Genomic DNA, 21,030 nt, shown 5'->3' on the forward strand with positions numbered 1-21,030 from the left:
TCATAGTTATAACTTTCTATCATAGTTATGACTTTCTATCATAGTTATGACTTTCTATCATAGTTATGACTTTCTATCATAGTTATAACTTTCTATCATAATTATGACTTTCTATCATAATTATGACTTTCTATCATAGTTATAACTTTCTATCATAGTTATGACTTTCTATCATAATTATGACTTTCTATCATAGTTATAACTTTCTATCATAGTTATAACTTTCTATCATAATTATGACTTTCTATCATAGTTATAACTTTCTATCATAGTTATGACTTTCTATCATAGTTATGACTTTCTATCATAGTTATAACTTTCCTATCATAATTATGACTTGCTATCATAGTTATAACTTTCTATCATAATTATGACTTTCTATCATAATTATGACTTTCTATCATAGTTATAACTTTCTATCATAGTTATGACTTTCTATCATAGTTATAACTTTCTATCATAATTATAACTTTCTATCATAGTTATAACTTTCTATCATAGTTATGACTTTCTATCATAGTTATAACTTTCTATCATAATTATAACTTTCTATCATAGTTATAACTTTCTATCATAGTTATAACTTTCTATCATAGTTATAACTTTCTATCATAGTTATGACTTTCTATCATAGTTATAACTTTCTATCATAGTTATGACTTTCTATCATAGTTATGACTTTCTATCATAATTATGACTTTCTATCATAGTTATAACTTTCTATCATAGTTATAACTTTCTATCATAGTTATGACTTTCTATCATAGTTATAACTTTCTATCATAATTATAACTTTCTATCATAGTTATAACTTTCTATCATAGTTATGACTTTCTATCATAGTTATAACTTTCTATCATAGTTATGACTTTCTATCATAGTTATGACTTTCTATCATAGTTATAACTTTCTATCATAATTATAACTTTCTATCATAGTTATAACTTTCTATCATAGTTATGACTTTCTATCATAATTATGACTTTCTATCATAGTTATAACTTTCTATCATAGTTATGACTTTCTATCATAGTTATAACTTTCTATCATAGTTATGACTTTCTATCATAGTTATGACTTTCTATCATAATTATGACTTTCTATCATAATTATGACTTTCTATCATAGTTATAACTTTCTATCATAGTTATGACTTTCTATCATAATTATGACTTTCTATCATAGTTATAACTTTCTATCATAGTTATAACTTTCTATCATAATTATGACTTTCTATCATAGTTATAACTTTCTATCATAGTTATGACTTTCTATCATAGTTATGACTTTCTATCATAGTTATAACTTTCTATCATAATTATAACTTTCTATCATAGTTATAACTTTCTATCATAGTTATGACTTTCTATCATAGTTATAACTTTCTATCATAATTATAACTTTCTATCATAGTTATAACTTTCTATCATAGTTATGACTTTCTATCATAATTATGACTTTCTATCATAGTTATAACTTTCTATCATAGTTATAACTTTCTATCATAATTATGACTTTCTATCATAATTATAACTTTCTATCATAGTTATAACTTTCTATCATAGTTATGACTTTCTATCATAGTTATAACTTTCTATCATAATTATAACTTTCTATCATAGTTATAACTTTCTATCATAGTTATAACTTTCTATCATAGTTATGACTTTCTATCATAATTATGACTTTCTATCATAGTTATAACTTTCTATCATAGTTATAACTTTCTATCATAGTTATAACTTTCTATCATAGTTATGACTTTCTATCATAATTATGACTTTCTATCATAGTTATAACTTTCTATCATAGTTATGACTTTCTATCATAATTATGACTTTCTATCATAATTATGACTTTCTATCATAGTTATAACTTTATATCATAATTATGACTTTCTATCATAATTATGACTTTCTATCATAATTATGACTTTCTATCATAGTTATGACTTGCTATCATAGTTATAACTTTCTATCATAATTATAACTTTCTATCATAGTTATGACTTTCTATCATAGTTATAACTTTCTATCATAGTTATAACTTTCTATCATAGTTATAACTTTCTATCATAGTTATGACTTTCTATCATAGTTATAACTTTCTATCATAATTATAACTTTCTATCATAGTTATAACTTTCTATCATAGTTATGACTTTCTATCATAGTTATAACTTTCTATCATAATTATAACTTTCTATCATAGTTATAACTTTCTATCATAGTTATGACTTTCTATCATAATTATGACTTTCTATCATAGTTATAACTTTCTATCATAGTTATAACTTTCTATCATAATTATGACTTTCTATCATAATTATAACTTTCTATCATAGTTATAACTTTCTATCATAGTTATGACTTTCTATCATAGTTATAACTTTCTATCATAATTATAACTTTCTATCATAGTTATAACTTTCTATCATAGTTATAACTTTCTATCATAGTTATGACTTTCTATCATAATTATGACTTTCTATCATAGTTATAACTTTCTATCATAGTTATAACTTTCTATCATAGTTATAACTTTCTATCATAGTTATGACTTTCTATCATAATTATGACTTTCTATCATAGTTATAACTTTCTATCATAGTTATGACTTTCTATCATAATTATGACTTTCTATCATAATTATGACTTTCTATCATAGTTATAACTTTATATCATAATTATGACTTTCTATCATAATTATGACTTTCTATCATAATTATGACTTTCTATCATAGTTATGACTTGCTATCATAGTTATAACTTTCTATCATAATTATAACTTTCTATCATAGTTATAACTTTCTATCATAGTTATGACTTTCTATCATAGTTATAACTTTCTATCATAATTATAACTTTCTATCATAGTTATAACTTTCTATCATAGTTATGACTTTCTATCATAATTATGACTTTCTATCATAGTTATAACTTTCTATCATAGTTATAACTTTCTATCATAATTATGACTTTCTATCATAATTATAACTTTCTATCATAGTTATAACTTTCTATCATAGTTATGACTTTCTATCATAGTTATAACTTTCTATCATAATTATAACTTTCTATCATAGTTATAACTTTCTATCATAGTTATAACTTTCTATCATAGTTATGACTTTCTATCATAATTATGACTTTCTATCATAGTTATAACTTTCTATCATAGTTATAACTTTCTATCATAGTTATAACTTTCTATCATAGTTATGACTTTCTATCATAATTATGACTTTCTATCATAGTTATAACTTTCTATCATAGTTATGACTTTCTATCATAATTATGACTTTCTATCATAATTATGACTTTCTATCATAGTTATAACTTTCTATCATAATTATGACTTTCTATCATAATTATGACTTTCTATCATAGTTATGACTTTCTATCATAGTTATGACTTTCTATCATAATTATGACTTTCTATCATAATTATAACTTTCTATCATAGTTATGACTTTCTATCATAATTATGACTTTCTATCATAGTTATAACTTTCTATCATAGTTATGACTTTCTATCATAGTTATAACTTTCTATCATAGTTATGACTTTCTATCATAGTTATAACTTTCTATCATAGTTATGACTTTCTATCATAGTTATGACTTTCTATCATAATTATGACTTTCTATCATAGTTATAACTTTCTATCATAGTTATGACTTTCTATCATAATTATGACTTTCTATCATAGTTATAACTTTCTATCATAGTTATAACTTTCTATCATAATTATGACTTTCTATCATAATTATAACTTTCTATCATAGTTATAACTTTCTATCATAGTTATGACTTTCTATCATAGTTATGAACTTTCTATCATATTTATAACTTTCTATCATAGTTATAACTTTCTATCATAGTTATAACTTTCTATCATAGTTATGACTTTCTATCATAATTATGACTTTCTATCATAGTTATAACTTTCTATCATAGTTATAACTTTCTATCATAGTTATGACTTTCTATCATAATTATGACTTTCTATCATAGTTATAACTTTCTATCATAGTTATGACTTTCTATCATAATTATGACTTTCTATCATAATTATGACTTTCTATCATAGTTATAACTTTCTATCATAGTTATGACTTTCTATCATAATTATGACTTTCTATCATAATTATGACTTTCTATCATAGTTATGACTTTCTATCATAGTTATGACTTTCTATCATAATTATGACTTTCTATCATAATTATAACTTACTATCATAGTTATGACTTTCTATCATAATTATGACTTTCTATCATAGTTATAACTTTCTATCATAGTTATGACTTTCTATCATAGTTATAACTTTCTATCATAGTTATGACTTTCTATCATAGTTATGACTTTCTATCATAGTTATGACTTTCTATCATAGTTATAACTTTCTATCATAATTATGACTTTCTATCATAATTATGACTTTCTATCATAGTTATAACTTTCTATCATAGTTATGACTTTCTATCATAATTATGACTTTCTATCATAGTTATAACTTTCTATCATAGTTATAACTTTCTATCATAATTATGACTTTCTATCATAGTTATAACTTTCTATCATAGTTATGACTTTCTATCATAGTTATGACTTTCTATCATAGTTATGACTTTCTATCATAATTATGACTTTCTATCATAGTTATAACTTTCTATCATAATTATGACTTTCTATCATAATTATGACTTTCTATCATAGTTATAACTTTCTATCATAGTTATGACTTTCTATCATAGTTATAACTTTCTATCATAGTTATAACTTTCTATCATAGTTATGACTTTCTATCATAGTTATAACTTTCTATCATAATTATAACTTTCTATCATAGTTATGACTTTCTATCATAGTTATAACTTTCTATCATAATTATAACTTTCTATCATAGTTATGACTTTCTATCATAGTTATGACTTTCTATCATAATTATGACTTTCTATCATAGTTATAACTTTCTATCATAGTTATAACTTTCTATCATAATTATGACTTTCTATCATAATTATAACTTTCTATCATAGTTATGACTTTCTATCATAGTTATGACTTTCTATCATAGTTATAACTTTCTATCATAATTATAACTTTCTATCATAGTTATAACTTTCTATCATAGTTATAACTTTCTATCATAGTTATGACTTTCTATCATAATTATGACTTTCTATCATAATTATGACTTTCTATCATAGTTATAACTTTCTATCATAGTTATAACTTTCTATCATAGTTATGACTTTCTATCATAATTATGACTTTCTATCATAGTTATAACTTTCTATCATAGTTATGACTTTCTATCATAATTATGACTTTCTATCATAATTATGACTTTCTATCATAGTTATAACTTTCTATCATAATTATGACTTTCTATCATAATTATGACTTTCTATCATAGTTATGACTTTCTATCATAGTTATGACTTTCTATCATAGTTATGACTTTCTATCATAATTATGACTTTCTATCATAATTATAACTTTCTATCATAGTTATGACTTTCTATCATAATTATGACTTTCTATCATAGTTATGACTTTCTATCATAATTATGACTTTCTATCATAGTTATGACTTTCTATCATAATTATAACTTTCTATCATAATTATGACTTTCTATCATAATTATGACTTTCTATCATAGTTATGACTTTCTATCATAATTATGACTTTCTATCATAGTTATGACTTTCTATCATAATTATGACTTTCTATCATAGTTATAACTTTCTATCATAGTTATGACTTTCTATCATAGTTATGACTTTCTATCATAATTATGACTTTCTATCATAGTTATGACTTTCTATCATAATTATGACTTTCTATCATAATTATGACTTTCTATCATAATTATGACTTTCTATCATAGTTATGACTTTCTATCATAGTTATAACTTTCTATCATAGTTATAACTTTCTATCATAGTTATAACTTTCTATCATAGTTATGACTTTCTATCATAGTTATAACTTTCTATCATAATTATAACTTTCTATCATAGTTATAACTTTCTATCATAGTTATGACTTTCTATCATAGTTATAACTTTCTATCATAATTATAACTTTCTATCATAGTTATAACTTTCTATCATAGTTATGACTTTCTATCATAATTATGACTTTCTATCATAGTTATAACTTTCTATCATAGTTATAACTTTCTATCATAATTATGACTTTCTATCATAATTATAACTTTCTATCATAGTTATAACTTTCTATCATAGTTATGACTTTCTATCATAATTATAACTTTCTATCATAGTTATAACTTTCTATCATAGTTATAACTTTCTATCATAGTTATGACTTTCTATCATAATTATGACTTTCTATCATAATTATGACTTTCTATCATAGTTATAACTTTCTATCATAGTTATAACTTTCTATCATAGTTATGACTTTCTATCATAATTATGACTTTCTATCATAGTTATAACTTTCTATCATAGTTATGACTTTCTATCATAGTTATAACTTTCTATCATAGTTATGACTTTCTATCATAATTATGACTTTCTATCATAGTTATAACTTTCTATCATAATTATGACTTTCTATCATAATTATGACTTTCTATCATAGTTATGACTTTCTATCATAGTTATGACTTTCTATCATAATTATGACTTTCTATCATAATTATAACTTTCTATCATAGTTATGACTTTCTATCATAATTATGACTTTCTATCATAGTTATGACTTTCTATCATAATTATGACTTTCTATCATAGTTATGACTTTCTATCATAATTATAACTTTCTATCATAGTTATGACTTTCTATCATAATTATGACTTTCTATCATAGTTATGACTTTCTATCATAATTATGACTTTCTATCATAGTTATGACTTTCTATCATAATTATGACTTTCTATCATAGTTATGACTTTCTATCATAATTATGACTTTCTATCATAGTTATAACTTTCTATCATGGTTATAACTTTCTATCATAGTTATGACTTTCTATCATAGTTATGACTTTCTATCATAATTATGACTTTCTATCATAGTTATGACTTTCTATCATAATTATGACTTTCTATCATAGTTATGACTTTCTATCATAATTATGACTTTCTATCATAGTTATAACTTTCTATCATAATTATGACTTTCTATCATAGTTATAACTTTCTATCATAATTATGACTTTCTATCATAATTATGACTTTCTATCATAGTTATAACTTTCTATCATAATTATGACTTTCTATCATAATTATGACTTTCTATCATAATTATGACTTTCTATCATAATTATAACTTTCTATCATAATTATGACTTTCTATCATAGTTATGACTTTCTATCATAATTATGACTTTCTATCATAGTTATAACTTTCTATCATAATTATGACTTTCTATCATAGTTATAACTTTCTATCATAATTATGACTTTCTATCATAGTTATAACTTTCTATCATAATTATGACTTTCTATCATAGTTATGACTTTCTATCATAATTATGACTTTCTATCATAGTTATGACTTTCTATCATAGTTATGACTTTCTATCATAGTTATAACTTTCTATCATAATTATGACTTTCTATCATAGTTATGACTTTCTATCATAGTTATAACTTTCTATCATAGTTATAACTTTCTATCATAATTATGACTTTCTATCATAATTATGACTTTCTATCATAATTATGACTTTCTATCATAGTTATGACTTTCTATCATAATTATGACTTTCTATCATAGTTATGACTTTCTATCATAGTTATGACTTTCTATCATAGTTATAACTTTCTATCATAGTTATGACTTTCTATCATAGTTATAACTTTCTATCATAATTATAACTTTCTATCATAGTTATAACTTTCTATCATAGTTATGACTTTCTATCATAGTTATAACTTTCTATCATAATTATAACTTTCTATCATAGTTATAACTTTCTATCATAGTTATGACTTTCTATCATAATTATGACTTTCTATCATAGTTATAACTTTCTATCATAGTTATAACTTTCTATCATAATTATGACTTTCTATCATAATTATAACTTTCTATCATAGTTATAACTTTCTATCATAGTTATGACTTTCTATCATAATTATAACTTTCTATCATAGTTATAACTTTCTATCATAGTTATAACTTTCTATCATAGTTATGACTTTCTATCATAATTATGACTTTCTATCATAATTATGACTTTCTATCATAGTTATAACTTTCTATCATAGTTATAACTTTCTATCATAGTTATGACTTTCTATCATAATTATGACTTTCTATCATAGTTATAACTTTCTATCATAGTTATGACTTTCTATCATAATTATGACTTTCTATCATAGTTATAACTTTCTATCATAATTATGACTTTCTATCATAATTATGACTTTCTATCATAGTTATGACTTTCTATCATAGTTATGACTTTCTATCATAATTATGACTTTCTATCATAATTATAACTTTCTATCATAGTTATGACTTTCTATCATAATTATGACTTTCTATCATAGTTATGACTTTCTATCATAATTATGACTTTCTATCATAGTTATGACTTTCTATCATAATTATAACTTTCTATCATAATTATGACTTTCTATCATAATTATGACTTTCTATCATAGTTATGACTTTCTATCATAATTATGACTTTCTATCATAGTTATGACTTTCTATCATAATTATGACTTTCTATCATAGTTATGACTTTCTATCATAATTATGACTTTCTATCATAATTATGACTTTCTATCATAGTTATGACTTTCTATCATAATTATGACTTTCTATCATAGTTATGACTTTCTATCATAATTATGACTTTCTATCATAGTTATGACTTTCTATCATAATTATGACTTTCTATCATAGTTATGACTTTCTATCATAATTATGACTTTCTATCATAGTTATAACTTTCTATCATGGTTATAACTTTCTATCATAGTTATGACTTTCTATCATAGTTATGACTTTCTATCATAATTATGACTTTCTATCATAGTTATGACTTTCTATCATAATTATGACTTTCTATCATAGTTATGACTTTCTATCATAATTATGACTTTCTATCATAGTTATAACTTTCTATCATAATTATGACTTTCTATCATAGTTATAACTTTCTATCATAATTATGACTTTCTATCATAATTATGACTTTCTATCATAGTTATAACTTTCTATCATAATTATGACTTTCTATCATAATTATGACTTTCTATCATAATTATGACTTTCTATCATAATTATAACTTTCTATCATAATTATGACTTTCTATCATAGTTATGACTTTCTATCATAATTATGACTTTCTATCATAGTTATAACTTTCTATCATAATTATGACTTTCTATCATAGTTATAACTTTCTATCATAATTATGACTTTCTATCATAGTTATAACTTTCTATCATAATTATGACTTTCTATCATAGTTATGACTTTCTATCATAATTATGACTTTCTATCATAGTTATGACTTTCTATCATAGTTATGACTTTCTATCATAGTTATAACTTTCTATCATAATTATGACTTTCTATCATAGTTATGACTTTCTATCATAGTTATAACTTTCTATCATAGTTATAACTTTCTATCATAATTATGACTTTCTATCATAATTATGACTTTCTATCATAATTATGACTTTCTATCATAGTTATGACTTTCTATCATAATTATGACTTTCTATCATAGTTATGACTTTCTATCATAGTTATGACTTTCTATCATAGTTATAACTTTCTATCATAGTTATGACTTTCTATCATAGTTATAACTTTCTATCATAATTATAACTTTCTATCATAGTTATAACTTTCTATCATAGTTATGACTTTCTATCATAGTTATAACTTTCTATCATAATTATGACTTTCTATCATAGTTATAACTTTCTATCATAGTTATGACTTTCTATCATAATTATGACTTTCTATCATAGTTATAACTTTCTATCATAGTTATAACTTTCTATCATAATTATGACTTTCTATCATAATTATAACTTTCTATCATAGTTATAACTTTCTATCATAGTTATGACTTTCTATCATAATTATAACTTTCTATCATAGTTATAACTTTCTATCATAGTTATAACTTTCTATCATAGTTATGACTTTCTATCATAATTATGACTTTCTATCATAATTATGACTTTCTATCATAGTTATAACTTTCTATCATAGTTATAACTTTCTATCATAGTTATGACTTTCTATCATAATTATGACTTTCTATCATAGTTATAACTTTCTATCATAGTTATGACTTTCTATCATAATTATGACTTTCTATCATAGTTATAACTTTCTATCATAATTATGACTTTCTATCATAATTATGACTTTCTATCATAGTTATGACTTTCTATCATAGTTATGACTTTCTATCATAATTATGACTTTCTATCATAATTATAACTTTCTATCATAGTTATGACTTTCTATCATAATTATGACTTTCTATCATAGTTATGACTTTCTATCATAATTATGACTTTCTATCATAGTTATGACTTTCTATCATAATTATAACTTTCTATCATAATTATGACTTTCTATCATAATTATGACTTTCTATCATAGTTATGACTTTCTATCATAATTATGACTTTCTATCATAGTTATGACTTTCTATCATAATTATGACTTTCTATCATAGTTATGACTTTCTATCATAATTATGACTTTCTATCATAGTTATAACTTTCTATCATGGTTATAACTTTCTATCATAGTTATGACTTTCTATCATAGTTATGACTTTCTATCATAATTATGACTTTCTATCATAGTTATGACTTTCTATCATAATTATGACTTTCTATCATAGTTATGACTTTCTATCATAATTATGACTTTCTATCATAGTTATAACTTTCTATCATAATTATGACTTTCTATCATAGTTATAACTTTCTATCATAATTATGACTTTCTATCATAATTATGACTTTCTATCATAGTTATAACTTTCTATCATAATTATGACTTTCTATCATAATTATGACTTTCTATCATAATTATGACTTTCTATCATAATTATAACTTTCTATCATAATTATGACTTTCTATCATAATTATGACTTTCTATCATAATTATGACTTTCTATCATAGTTATGACTTTCTATCATAATTATGACTTTCTATCATAGTTATAACTTTCTATCATAATTATGACTTTCTATCATAGTTATAACTTTCTATCATAATTATGACTTTCTATCATAGTTATAACTTTCTATCATAATTATGACTTTCTATCATAGTTATGACTTTCTATCATAATTATGACTTTCTATCATAGTTATGACTTTCTATCATAGTTATGACTTTCTATCATAGTTATAACTTTCTATCATAATTATGACTTTCTATCATAGTTATGACTTTCTATCATAGTTATAACTTTCTATCATAGTTATAACTTTCTATCATAATTATGACTTTCTATCATAATTATGACTTTCTATCATAATTATGACTTTCTATCATAGTTATGACTTTCTATCATAATTATGACTTTCTATCATAGTTATGACTTTCTATCATAGTTATGACTTTCTATCATAGTTATAACTTTCTATCATAGTTATAACTTTCTATCATAATTATGACTTTCTATCATAGTTATAACTTTCTATCATAATTATGACTTTCTATCATAGTTATGACTTTCTATCATAATTATGACTTTCTATCATAATTATGACTTTCTATCATAGTTATGACTTTCTATCATAGTTATAACTTTCTATCATAGTTATAACTTTCTATCATAATTATGACTTTCTATCATAGTTATAACTTTCTATCATAATTATGACTTTCTATCATAGTTATGACTTTCTATCATAGTTATAACTTTCTATCATAGTTATAACTTTCTATCATAATTATGACTTTCTATCATAGTTATAACTTTCTATCATAATTATGACTTTCTATCATAGTTATAACTTTCTATCATAGTTATAACTTTCTATCATAATTATGACTTTCTATCATAGTTATGACTTTCTATCTCATAACTTCGACTATGTGGATATTGTTGCTATCAAGTCTAACTTCACATTTTTTATTAATTTTTTCTGCTGGCGGATTCGCGGGCCACATAAAATGACGTGACGGGCCGGATTCGGCCGCGGGCCTTGAGTTTGGGACCCCTGGTTTAAAAGGTCTTAATGGCAGACCGTCATGTGGACCTAGGAGGAACCCGTTCCATGTGGGACCGGACGTGAACAGTTAGAACCAGACCGAACGGGTTCCATGGTGGTTCTGGTCTCCTCTGACGTCAGAAACGTGATATTTTAAAGCTCTAAAGAAACAGAACAGACTCACCTTCCGTCTGAAGTTTAGAGAGCCGCCGCCGCCGCTCTCTGATTGGTTAAAACCGTTTGAACCGTTGGATCGATCCAGGCGTCACTGACACGCCTTAAAATAAAGTCACGTGACGTTTAAAGTAAATATCACACAATAGCATGATATACTATCTTTAACACAACACATAACGTTTGGACTTGACAGTGTTTTCATGTTAATATGAAGCGTTGAATATTTCCGCCCCCCCTGCTGCTGCTGCTCAGAATGGTACGGTCCGTTGAAGCTGCACCGGAAGTGAAGGCTGGTCCGTCCGGAGGACGACGGCTCGGATTTATTCTTATTATTGTTATTATTTATCCTTCGCTATTCTAACGTGTACCGAGCTGACGGTCACGGACCGGTGCCGGTCTGTCGGTAGAGTTCACCATCCGGGTCCTCAGCCCGCTGCACGAGGATGTATGATGATGAAATAACAGCTGGGCGTGTTTACATGTAACAAACAGGTGAGTCAGTGATCAACAACATCAATAACATCAATAACAACAATAACAACAATAACCCGAAGATATCTGCTCGTGATGTCATCAATAGATCACCAATGATGGTAATGTTTCACGTTCAGTCTGGTTCACCAACGAAACAACATATAACGTGTAATACAAATAAAATAAAATATTAATAATAATAAAATAATAATACATTATTAGACACCATTTTACAAGATTATAATCTAATTAGAAGTCAATTATAATGTAATAATTTCAAAAAAATGCTACATTATTGAACAAAGAGTGAAACTGAATTAAAGACCAAAATGTAATAAAAATCAACACTGAAATGAAATGTCAGATACTTCTGATACTATGTTCATGTACATTCTGTGTTTTGAGAATTTCATTTAAAATAGCATGATATATGAATATTATACATCTATTAAAAATCATTACATCATTAGTTTAAAAATAAAGACACACCTGAGAGGTATTACATTATTAGTGAGAACATGTATGATGACATCAGACAGGACATTTTATTCTATTATTGGTCTTTATTACATCGAATGTGACATATATCTGTGTTTGATTAACGTTCAACAGAGAGCAAATGATTTCTAGTTTTTGTTTTTATTTGATACAAAGTACGACATTCAGGACTTTGATGATGATGATTAGTTCTTCTCTGAAGAAGTTATGGATGCATAATGTCTATAGTTCTGATAGTAAACATCCAAGTCTCTGACTGTACTGTTATAACTGTATGTTTTACATCATGTATGTACTATGTATTGTATGTACTGTAATTTGTCCTTCCTGTGGACTCCAGGAAGATTAACGGTCACCGAGCCGTCAGCTGATCCAGTTATTAATATAATAACACATCTCATCTGCATATGAGATGTTCTCTGAGTCTGTCCTTTCATCACCAGACAACACAGCCTCCACCTCCACGCCACAGTCAGCTGATTCTGTCGTTCGATGCCGAACACGTCAGACGGTCAAGGAGCGAACCTTGCCGGGGCGTCGGGTCCGTCAGGTCTGCAGCAGCCCACCGATGGGGAGGAGGACCGCGGCCTCGTGGGCTCCCTCTCCCGGGACGCCGCCAGAGTGAGAAGAGCCTCGAGCGCCGAGCTCCACCTGCCGTGGACGTGTCCGGTTACTCACTCCAGGGAGAAGTTCTACACCATCTGCTCCGATTACGCTCTCCTCAACCAGGCCGCCTCCGTGTACCGGCCCCCGAACGCCGTCACCGGGGACGCCGTCCCCAACCGGCAGGACGAGGGGCCGTCCGCGGGGAAGCCCAGAGCCTCGGTGGACCTCGGCGCCGGCCGGTCTGGAGGGGCCCACGTGGGCTCGGACGGGGACTGCGACATGGATGAGGTGTCCTCCGGTCACGGTAAACCCATTCTGGCCTGGGAGATCGACACCACGGACTTCAACGCTGTGCTCACCAGAAAAATCAGAACAAGTAAGAAGCATGTTGTGGATGTTTAAATGTGTACACGAAGTTTGTATTGATGTGCTCTGTAGTCGTTTAACCTCCACTGACTGAAGGAAGAACTGAATGTAAACTATGCTTTGGTTTCACTTCTACTACTTCTAAACTTACTTTTTTCTCTTTTTACAAAATTAACCAAAACAACGACAAAGAGGAAGAAGTTGGGTCGACATAATAATGACAATCAATATGAAACTGAATTTAGTTCTCGCCCTCTGAACTAAAAACACTATCAGCTTGTTTACAACACATATGTGGTGATCAACAGAGGGAACCATGAAGTGACTCCACTGACTGATGCTGTATTTCAGGTAACGTGAAGAAAATCAGCACCAAGAAGATGAAGTCTTCAGACAGACCCAGCAGAAACCTGCAGGACGTCCCTCCTCACGCCTCGCTGGAGGAGGTCAAACATAGAAAAGTGCTGGACCTCAGGAGATGGTAGTTCTGAGTTCACTTCTTCAAAACTGTTCAGGCAACCCGAACACAACACAACCACAAAGAGACACAAAACAACAAACAACCACAAAGAGACACAAAACTATGACAAAGAAACACAAAACTACCACAAAAAGAGACTAAACAATTACATAGTATGTGTGTCTTGCACTGATGTAGGACAGGTGGTGTGTTAAACGCTTGTAATCTCGTTCATTGTGTGTTTTACTCTCTGTTGCAGGTACTGCATCAGTCGGCCACAGTACAAGACGTCATGTGGGATCTCTTCTCTCATTTCCTGCTGGAACTTCCTGTACAGCACTCTGGGTGCAGGAAGGTGAGCAGCTGGTCCTCTGTGAGGGTTTAGTTCTGCAGACTTCGCCTGAGGGAATTACCCACAATTCATAGCAATGTGACGTTAAACACGGGGTTACCAGTAAAAGCATGGAGACGTAAAACAAAAAGGTAAACAAAGAGGAATAAACGTGAGTTCAGGTGTATTTACACTGAAACATTAAGGATTACAGATGGAACATAAACACAGATTATATTACACTGATTTATTCCTCAAACAGTTCATTTGGTCATTGAAGCTGTTTTGACAAAAACGAGTATTTGATTACCTCTCATCTCGTTCAAATTAGGGAGTAAAAAGTATAGAATAAATACCCACGATTGAACATAAGAAGAAGTCCTCACACACTAACTGTGTGTTCTCTCAGTCTGCCCCCCGTCTCTCAGGAGGAGGCTCTGCACATTCTGGGGTTCCAGCCGCCTTTTGAAGAGATCAAGTTCGGTCCTTTCACCGGAAACGCCACCCTGATGCGGTAAACACAGCTGCTTCTTTGTTAAATACACCCTCCTCACCGTCTGCAGCTCAGTGATCAGTGAATCTCTCTCTCAGCTGGTTCAGACAAATCAACGACAACTTCCGCGTGCGAGGCTGCTCGTACATTCTGTACAAACCACACGGGAAACACAAGACGGCCGGAGAGACAGGTGAGCGACCGCCGTCACAAAAACCCCAAACAGCCGCCACGTGGTCTCACGAGGAGACAGGAAGTGGTTTAACCTCTCAGATGTTTGCAGCTGAAGGCGCGTTGATGAAACTGACTCAAGGTCTGACGGACGAGTCCATGGCCTACATCTACCACTGCCAGAACCACTACTTCTGCCCCGTGGGCTTCGAGGCCACGCCCCTCAAAGCTGCTAAGGCCTACAGGTAGGAGTCACCGCTCCATCATTGTCACGACTGATTTATCTCTTTTTAGTGGTCCTTAAAGGGACAGTGTGCAGGTTTTAGTGGCATAGCTTGTGGTTTGTGTGGCAGGTTCTCTAGTTGGTGGAGAGAACTATGGTGGCTTTCAGGGACAGAGTTATCTTTAGGGTCGTAGTAGTAGTAGCAGTAGTAGTAGTACTTCTATCGATACTCTGTTCTTATATAGCATTAAAAACAATAGATGCTCTTTCTTTAAAGGGGCCCTTTGGCCACCAATGAAACGGAGCACTGGATCCTGATCGGTGAGCCCAGCAGGAAGCACCCAGCCATCCACTGTAAAAAGTAAGTAGTGGTTCTGTTGGATCGGGTTCTGGATCTGAGCCGTTTTAACATGGAGCCTCTTCTTTCAGATGGCTCGACATCGTGACCGACCTCAACACGCAAAACCCAGAATACCTGGACATCCGTCACACGGAGAGAGGGATCCAGCGCCGCAAGACCAAGAAGGTTCAACCGACTCGTTACGCATGTTGTCCTAGATGTTACTGATCAGTGCTGTAGAGGACCGTAGTGGATCCGTGATCCATACTGACCCTCCTCACAGTTCTACACTCATGTGAACCTCAGATTAATGAAAAACATCTCCTTCAAACTACTGGATTTATTCTAGTTCATCACCAAAACTACATTTTACAGATGACATGAGAACACATCATGATAACGTTATAATGTACCTTCAGCCAGTACTCATGTTCACTGAGCAGAGCCTGAAGGCATCATGATGTAACTGAAGTGAACCTCCGTTGGTTAGCCGTTAGCGGTGCTGCTAACGTTACTAGCTCTCCTCCTGTTGGTTAGCCGTTAACGGTGCTGCTAACGTTACTAGCTCGCCTCCTGTTGGTTAGCCGTTAGTGGTGCTGCTAACGCTACTAGCTCTCCTCCTGTTGGTTAGCCGTTAGCGGTGCTGCTAACGCTACTAGCTCTCCTCCTGTTGGTTAGCCGTTAGCGGTGCTGCTAACGTTACTAGCTCTCCTCCTGTTGGTTAGCCGTTAGCGGTGCTGCTAACGTTACTAGCTCTCCTCCTGTTGCTTTAAACACTGATTGGTTGTTTACAATGAAACATGATCAGAGATCAGAGACTAGAAACACATGTTCTACTGAATGTTGGAGGAGAACCATCGTCAGTAAAACATGTGATCAGGACGTCATTTATGTTTTGAAATGTGGTCATGGATCTAAAAGTTATATTTGCTCCCTTGTTTCTTTTGTGCTGATCCGATCAGTGATCCGATGTGAACCCTGAGTTCTATGATCCGTTGCTCCACTAGTCAGCATCACATGTTGTTGCAACGACTGCATCTCGTAGTATTTTTATCTGTAACCTCTTAACCTCTTATCCTAGTCTGGGTTGCGTGGGGCCGGATTCCGGCAGGACTGAGACAGACAACCATTCAGGCTCACAGTCACACCTACCTCACTAACCCAACATGTCTGTTGATGTGGATCATCAACGATCAATAATTAGTATCAGCGGCTAAAACAAGTGATCAGGGATCTAAAAGTTAGATTTGCTCCTTTGTTTCATTCGTGCTGATCCGATCAGTGAGTTTTATGATCCGCTGTTGCCGATTGTCCTGACGCGTCTCTAACAGAAGTCGTTCTCCGGCTCACAGGTGGGGGGGAACCTGCACTGCATCATGGCCTTCCAGAGGGTCAACTGGCAGAAGCTCGGCCCCTGGGCTCTGAACCTGGAGAACCTGCGCCACGACTTCCACCACCACAACCAGCTCCACCTGGGCCCGGAAAGCGCCCACGAGAGCGCCGCCGCCGCCGAGGAGGCCCAGGAGAGGATGGCGTCCGAGCGCCTGGGCCTCCTGGGACGTTCTCACAGTACGGGGAGTCAGAGAGACGGCGGCTGGAGACGTCTGTCCAACACAACAGAGTACAGACAGAGGGGCCCCCCCGACAGCGACCTCGAGGAAGACGTCACACACTGAGACGCTGAGGTCTGGCCAGGTCCAGGTCCAGGTCCAGCAAAGACCAACAATGTGTCGAGCTTCCTTTGATCTCGCAACAGTGAAGCCGGCATTTGGTCGTGCACCTCTGAATTTTTGTAACTTGGCGCTCGATCACATAACTGATAAAAACACTATTTACGTGTCTGAGGATTTTATAAAGAACAATGTTTTTTAGAAGCTTTAGAAACAGAAAGTGTTAAAAATCCACATGTGAGTAAATATTTATCAGCCAAATCAAATAGTTTATATTCAACCTTTGTCTCTTTATAACACATTTAATACTTCACTTCTTTCTTTACAGGGTTTGTATGAAGGTGATAAAGTAGTTCATGCGGAGGCTCGAGTTACAGAACAAAGCTTTTATCCTGTCTCTGTATAGAGACAGGTCCACCGCGGGACTTTATATCAGAAAACATCGTACGGTCGTCAACAGGAGAGACGAATAATGGTCAGAATGTGTTGAACAAGGTCCCATGGTGGACCTGCTTACTGTCTCGTGCACTGACGTTTGGTTCTACTGAAGACCTAAACTTTAAATAGATATAGTTTTATTGTTAAAACTCCAATAACTCCATTTTTTGGCCACCAGAAGCACATTTTTATCTCCACATCCATTAGTTACACATCAACCTGATGATTCATCAGGAGTCTTTGTGTCACCTGATGAATAAGAGTCCATTTTACTCTCTTTTAGCTCTATTTTTGGTCTCCACCACCAAATATCTGTCTCTTTAGCTGCTAAATGAACTATGTTCACCAGCTCGTCTCTAACTGTAAGCTGAGCTGCTGGTGTAGTACTACGGTGGACTACATAGTGTTTTAGTTGGGGACTACTTTCAGCGTCGGATTAATACACATTTGATGCATCAGTGAGTGTTTATGGCAGAAATACAGAAAATATAGAATATCACCAGACTTTTACTTGGTGTTTTTTTAAGACATGGTGTCATATTGTAGTTTTTTAGTGGTTTAAATCAATTGTTCTGTTGAAAGTCAGTATTGGTTGGAGGCAGGGGCGTTTCTAGGATTCAGATAAGGGAGGGGCTTAGCCCCAAGGGGAGTGGCATGTTTGCCAATTTTTTTTGGGGCCGTGGATATCATTGTTTCAGACAGTTCATAGATTGGTTCAAGCAGAAAGAGTGTGATTTTGCTCTGTAGTTTTGCTTGCATTCAGTATATGATAACACAAGAGACCGAATTTCAGGGTCATAGTGACTTACAATAAGTGTATTCAACATCGGTTTTTGAGAGAACAACTAGTCACCAGAAGTCATAAGTGCATCTCCTTTCTTCAAACAAGCATCTAAGAGCATAAACCAGAGCCAACGTACAGTGCAGAAACAAACGAATGCAATAAGTGCCACAAACTAATATGAATACAATAAGTGCAATAAGCTAGTATGAATACAATAGATGCTAAGTAAGTGCTAAGTGGAAGGCTCAGGGTCGTACTTCTTGAAGAGGTGAGTCTTCAGCCTGATGAAAGATGGGCAGCGACTCTGCTGTCCTGACGTCAGTGGGGAGTTCATTCCACCACTGTGGGGCCAGGACAGAAAACAGCCGCGACCGGGTCGATCGGCCGCAGGGACCTCTGAGCGACGGGGCAACCAATCGCCCCGAGGCAGCAGAGCGAAGTGGTTGGGCGGGGGTGTAGGGCTTGACCATGGCCTGGAGATAGGAAGGAGCTGTTCCTTTCACTGCCCTGTAGGCTAGCACCAGAGTCTTACACTGGATGTGAGCTTAATATCGAGCTTTATATCGTTCAGTATGATGATGGCTGTTGGATTGTAATTTGAAGGGGGAGAAAACATACAAACCAGAACGCACGCACATATGTAGCATGTTAGAGTTATAAATAACTTGTCCATGTGAGAACAATAGTTTAATTTAATGACATCACCAAAAAAAAAAGAAAAAAGTTTTTTTTTTTTAAAGCCAATAATGCCAAATTATTTGGGGGGGCTGAAGAACATTTTAGGGGGGCTTCATCTATAGAAAGAACAGCAGCTTCACAGGAAGTGAAAATCATCACTGAGCAGCAACAACTTATTAAAGCAGAAAACGTGTTAAAGGCACACAGACTGTTGCTGTTCGAGCTGCTAATGCTTCCGTTTCAAACAAGCTAAAGTTTGTTTGTTGTGTAAAAGAAAGTCTCAAAAACCATGACGACATTTGGCAAACACAAAAATATTAATTTCCCTTAACGGCACATCCAACTACGGCCTCAAACTTTTTATTTTTCTTCAGAAATGTGAGATTCTTGCCAGTTTTGCGCTGGCCAAGAAATATGACTCCAATCGGCCTGATGGTGGCGCTATAATTAAAAGGTGCACTTTGAAAAGTCATAACTCTGATTTACATAAAAACTTCATTAATCAGACTTTAAACACCACAAAACTGGCAGGACAGGTTTCATGACGACGTTGAACCATTTGTTTAAAGACATTTTTAAATTGCTCAATAGGGGGCGCCACTTGCGGAGGCCGCAACGTCGGCCATAAATCTAGACAGTTTGTACAAAGTTCACCAAACTTGCTGGATATTTTTAATTTAGCCGGTGAAACGTCCCCGAAATGTTTGTTTCTTAAAATTGACCAATAGGGGGCGACGGCGTTGCCAAAGAAGGGCGTGGTCAAGCACAAGATTTGCTCTTAGTTACATGATCGTCTGTCCAATCGCCATAGAACGTTTTAAGTTATCTTTTAATACAAATGTCAAAAAGAGTCAAAGGTCAAGATTCCTCACAGCTTTTAACTTTTAACGGTTGGTGTTGTCTTGAACTCCAATCCTGCTATTTTGTTAATTTTGCTTAATAGCACATCTCGTTAAACTCACATTTTATTCAACTACTGCCATCTGCAAAACATTTGCTATAAATTCTGTTCTCAGACGATAACTCCTTGTGCAGGTGAGTTGACATTTTCGTTTTTGTGAACCCTCCAGTCAGACCGCTGCGTCCACGATCCCCGTTCTTAAAGAAGTGACAGTGGAAT

General features: G+C 31.7%; 1 protein-coding gene across 1 annotated transcript; it reads left to right on the forward strand.

Annotated features, from left to right (window-relative positions):
* Positions 1–12,661: 12,661 nt before the first annotated feature.
* Positions 12,662–18,276, forward strand: LOC142939729 (basic immunoglobulin-like variable motif-containing protein). The gene is made up of 10 exons (XM_076082870.1): positions 12,662–12,870; positions 13,794–14,332; positions 14,674–14,803; positions 15,042–15,137; positions 15,523–15,627; positions 15,705–15,799; positions 15,890–16,022; positions 16,278–16,361; positions 16,430–16,526; positions 17,693–18,276. The coding sequence occupies exons 2-10, from the start codon at positions 13,843–13,845 to the stop codon at positions 18,014–18,016; spliced, it is 1,554 nt and encodes a 517-aa protein (XP_075938985.1). The 5' UTR covers positions 12,662–12,870; positions 13,794–13,842; the 3' UTR covers positions 18,017–18,276.
* Positions 18,277–21,030: the final 2,754 nt, after the last annotated feature.

This window comes from Anarhichas minor, unplaced genomic scaffold (genome assembly GCF_050575085.1).
Source record: "Anarhichas minor isolate MPS153535 unplaced genomic scaffold, ASM5057508v1 ptg000108l, whole genome shotgun sequence".
Classification (NCBI taxonomy): Eukaryota; Metazoa; Chordata; class Actinopteri; order Perciformes; family Anarhichadidae; genus Anarhichas; species Anarhichas minor.